The sequence below is a fragment of the Trichosporon asahii genome (genome assembly GCF_000293215.1).
Source record: "Trichosporon asahii var. asahii CBS 2479 unplaced genomic scaffold scaffold00051, whole genome shotgun sequence".
NCBI classification, from domain to species: Eukaryota; Fungi; Basidiomycota; class Tremellomycetes; order Trichosporonales; family Trichosporonaceae; genus Trichosporon; species Trichosporon asahii.
The window spans coordinates 41,045-45,980 of NW_014040873.1; the positions used below are offsets into that span (position 1 = coordinate 41,045).

The following is a 4,936-nucleotide window of genomic DNA, read 5'->3' on the forward strand; positions in this document are numbered from 1 at the left end:
CGTTCACGCAGGGTTCGGGTTCGATCTATAACTCGCCGCTGTTACTGAACTACGGTGCTGAGGCTGTGAGTGTGATCATGAATTGATTTCAGGGCCTGAAGCGAACGACAGCTGATAAGATAAGGGCCAGCCCTTCGTCCTCGTCACGGTCAACTACCGGTTGGGCATCTTCGGATTTCCGATCGGGCAGGACGCCAAAACGAACAAAGCAGGCAACCTCGGTTTGCACGACCAGATTGCGGGTTTCCGATGGGTCAAGGAGCACATCGCGTCCTTCGGTGGCGACCCGAACCGTGTTACCGGGTTTGGTGAGAGCGCTGGTGCGATCAGCCTAAGCTACCTCATGTTCAACGAGACGCAGGACCTGTTCTCGGCCGCGATTCTGCAGTCTGGCGCACCGTCGACGACCAACACCCCACCCTTCGGCAGCTGGGACACAGAGTATAAGACCGTGCTCTCGAACGCCGGCTGCCAGGACTGGGAGTGTCTGAAGCAGATCTCGGCTGAAAAACTGCTGAACGTGTCGAACGAGGCCAACGTCTCCCCTGCGCTCGTCTTCACGCCGACCCAGGACGGCGAGCTGATCACTGATCGCCCCTTCGAAATCGTAAAGCAGGGCAAGTTTGCCGACATCCCCTTCATCAGCGGCAACGTGCAGAACGAGGGCACGCTCTTCCTCCCGCCGAACATCACCATGGACGAGCTCCGCACCTACTTCAAGAACACGGGCGACGCCGCCATGTCCAACGAGACATGGCAGAAGATCCTGGACGCCTACCCCGCCAACGGAACGTACACTTCCAGCGTCAACGTCAGCACGAGCAGCACACAGGGCCAACAGGTCCAGGTATCGTCTGATTTCCACCGGGCTGCGACACTGTACGGCGACAAGAGCTTCGACTCGCGACGCCGCTGGATGATGCAGCACGCGCGCCACCAGAACACGACCGACGCTTTCGAGTTTGCGGGCCCGTACTCTGCCTTCCCTCCTGTGTATGGCGTCGGACACGGAAGCGACGTCTTCTACCTCTTCGGTTGGGTTGGCATCGACCCTCGTAACCCCAAGGAGCAGGCTGCGCTCGGCTATCAGATGATGGCGTACTGGTGAGTTGCAACCTTCCCCTCTCCACTGGATACCATCTTCTTCCTCCTCCAGAAACGTAGAGACCGTGTCCGATCGTCGCAAGTCCAAACGCTGCATGTCAACATCGGGACTCGCAAAGTTTCGATCTTGCCACGGGACAGGACCATCTACTGTCTCGGTGACAACGTCGCCGTGCGACCGAACCGTTGAGGCACGTCACGTCGGAGCCATGATCAGAGTACGCAGCGGGGGGACGTGGTGTACGACGCCGGCAGCTGGAATCGGGCCTAGAAATTGCGACTCGCATGTGCGCTTGAGATCGCCTGAGAAAGTACCGTTCCGGGACCTGGTTGTGGCTACGAGAAGCTTGCGCATATTAGTGCGTGGACTCGGTATGCGTCGCATGCGCTTGCGCTGCATATGTTTGCATGCGCTGGCGAATGCTGCTTGCGTCGGGGAAGCTTGTGCGGCGCAACCCAACGGGCGGAGTGCGACTCGCTGCAGCGTGCGGAGTCGGAGCAAGCGAGATTGTTGCTGAAGCTTGGTGAAAGGCGAGCGGCGCTCGCTACTCGCTGACTGTCAATCGCTGCCCAATTCCAGACATGGTTCCAATGTGTTCCAAACTGTGATCAACCTGCCCCTCCTCTCTGTCTGTGTATTCGATCAAACCAAGTCCACCAATTCCAGCTTGATCATGAGACAAGAACTAACGGCACCAGGATCAACTTTGCATACCACCATGACCCTAATGCGAAGCCTGCAATCAGCGTCGGCGCCAACGGCATCGCACAGGCAGTGCAGCAGACATACTGGCCGCCATACGGAGATGACAAGGCCAGCATGCTCCTCAAACCTGGCAACGTGACCAGGATCAACGACACCTTCCGCCCGCAGATGTCCGTCTTCGACGAGGAGGATGTGGCGGCTGCGTCCAACTTCTAAGCCCTTCTCCCTTCCCTCCAGACCATTCGACCGATCCGCTTCGTGTCCACAGGTCTGAAGACAAGTCTCAGCTAGTTGTAAGGTTTCGAGAACACGAGGAAGCGGATATCCAGCGTCGTGCCTGCATGTCACGCAGTGCCTTCCAGACACGATCCCACCGCTCGCAAATGTTTAAGTTTCTGATAATTTTTGCCATCTCCATCGCAACCTCCAACTTTCCACTCCCATCTGACTTTGACCTACCGCCCTGGCTCCATCAGTCGGGGGTGGGTCAAAGGACAGGAAAGACTTGCACCCAAGACCAAGTAAGTTTCCATAGGCAGTCCCAAATGTAGACGAGTACGTGTGCACGAACCACAGGGCACCTGAAAGTTCGGGTCAGACCGAGTACTGACCCAGAGTTTGTCACCTTGACGACGGCCGTTTCCTGGGACCCACTGGTCGTGTCTCCCTGAGTTGGAGCATCAGTGGCGCCGGACCGGCACCGGCACCGGCTGCCCCTCGGACGGTTCTAGCGACATCGTCTGTGCGCTTGGCACAGTCGGTGCAAAGGACGCAAGGACTGCAGCACCAAAAGGAGGACCGACACGATGGGAGGAGGAGATGGACGAGACCCGATAACGTAAGCTGATCGACCAAATTCGTCGGGCCTCTCGGCATCTCGGCGAAAAGACTGGACAGACCTTTCCAGACAGCCAATGTCGGGTCTAGAGTGGCCTGAACTGAGATAATATAGGCGCAGCAACAGCAGTCAGAAGAGCGTAAGGCTATGGCGAACAGAGTCTCAAGGAACTGCGACGTTCTCGTAAGAGCTGTTGTCGGGCAGTCACCGCGACCCAGAAACTTGGGGCCAGTGGTGCTCCCAGTGGAGCTGAGCCCAACAGCTTTCGTTGGTCGGAGAGAAAAGTTGGCCCTTGGAGCACGCACAGGAGTGGACCGTCTCAAAAGCGACGTCGGAGGGGAGCAAAAGGGGTATAACTTTGGTAACATGAACACGTACGAGCGTGCGCACGCCTCATCTGTTGTGGAGACGGCGCCAGGGATCGCTCTGGGTCAGGTCATCCAGGTCACTCCATTACGTCGGGCTGAGTTTCTGTTGTGCGACCCGAAGAAGGAGCCGAAGAGGGTGCTGACGGATCTGAAGATCCGCAGAGATGCAGATAAAGAGGGTGAGCGGCTCGAGGAATCGACGGGATGTGCGGAAAAGATCTTCAGGCGCGTGTGCCGCGTTTGACACCACGTTCCCGTAACATAGTATCAGCTGTCCACCTCTGAAACTTCTTACACTCGTTTCGCGTCAGCCTTATGTCGTCCCGTTCAGCATCGATCACCGAACTTTGGGCACACGGGTGCTCATTCATCACGCTGCACGCTGTTGGGTGCGGTGTTAAGTCGTCGATCTGAAACACATGCACATCTGGCGACTTGCGCCGATCAGTCAATAGCGATCGGAAGCCCTTACGTTGTTGCACGTGTGAGGTGAGACATTCTGAGACAACTGGGTCGCTCTGCTGGGCCAGTCTGACACGCTATCTGCCGAGGCTATCGGTACTGAAACTCCATCAGGACATGGCCTGCGGGCTGCGGGTCGGGGAAGCTAACAAGGAGCGAACACATGTCTAGACGGAGCGAGCACATGTTCAGATCGTTCAGACATGTGCAAATGCAGGTCAGACGGGAACACGTCCGATGGGCCGCACATGAGTGAGACTATTGGACTACTGATCGCTACGCATATAGTTCATCTTCCGCAGTGGCCACCTGCTCTACTGCGCGTCTAATGTTTTGCGGAGCGCGGCAATCTCCTCCGGCCCCGTCTTGCAGCATCCGCCTACAATGATACCCTTCCACTCCCTTCCCCTGAGCACATCGAGGACACCGCGAGCCCATTCATTCGGGGTGCCCGTCTTCTCCGTCCAGTTCTTCGTCAGTGGGTCGTACACGCACCCGCCATCGGGATACACAACTAGCGTAGTCTCGCCGTACCGAGGCTGGGATGCGAGCCTCAATGTCATCCAAGATCGCTGGGAGATAGGATGGGTTGGTGCAGTTTACGCCGACACCGTCGGGGGTAGCGTAGTCTGGCCCGCCACCGATCATCGCCGTTGCCCACTCAGCCACAGAATGCGGGCCGTTCGGCGCCTCTCCCAGCTGCCCAGCCGGAAAGGCAGAGCTTATCCAGAAATGTGGCTGGGAAGCTGCAGATCCATGACTTGCGGTATCATGCGTGGGCTGCAGGCCCCCGGCTCTAAACGGATCCGCAGCGCCACCCAAGTCTTCCGCACACGCCTCTGAACCTTCACCGCGGGCACGGGCATCGTTAGCCTCGCCGCCCATTTGGCGCTCCTCTCGGCCCTCGAATGGGCGCCCCACATGCTCAGGCTCTGGGCGTTCCTCGCCTCGACTCGCTTTTGCCTCAGAGTGACCCTCATTTCGCAATGTCGCCATGGCGCGGCGGATCGCTCTGATCTCGGTGAGGTTCGGAACCGTCTCGAACGCAAGCCAAGCGAGATCACCGAAACCCGTGGAGGTCGCATCCCGATATGCGTTCAGTCGCTCAAGGTGGAAGGCGTACAGCGCTTCTTCCGCGGGAGAGGCACAGGCGGTGTCCTGCTGTGCGGTGGTACCGATGCCGGTACCGGCTGGCGATGCTAGTTGCCCACTTCCCGTTCCTGCGGGCTGCGGGGAACTCTCAGTCTTGCTCGGACTAGCGCTTAGATCCGGCCCAAACGGCGGAGGATACACACCGGCGTACTCCTGCCCCGGCTTGAGGGTCGAACCGAAGGAGCCCAGCGACAGCGCGACAGCGCCTGCGTGTCGAGCCGCCGCTGAAGTCGCCAGACCCACCGCTGAGCGCATCACTGCTGTTCCACGACCGGGCGCGGCCTGCTCCAGCGCTGCCGGAGTCAT

General features: G+C 58.7%; 1 protein-coding gene across 1 annotated transcript; it reads right to left on the bottom strand.

Moving 5' to 3' along the window:
* Window positions 1-3,792: 3,792 nt before the first annotated feature.
* Window positions 3,793-4,936, bottom strand: A1Q1_02422 (uncharacterized protein; the record flags this gene model as incomplete). Its single annotated transcript, XM_014323684.1, has 2 exons — window positions 3,793-4,017; window positions 4,082-4,936. The coding sequence occupies 2 exons, from the start codon at window positions 4,934-4,936 to the stop codon at window positions 3,793-3,795; spliced, it is 1,080 nt and encodes a 359-aa protein (XP_014179159.1).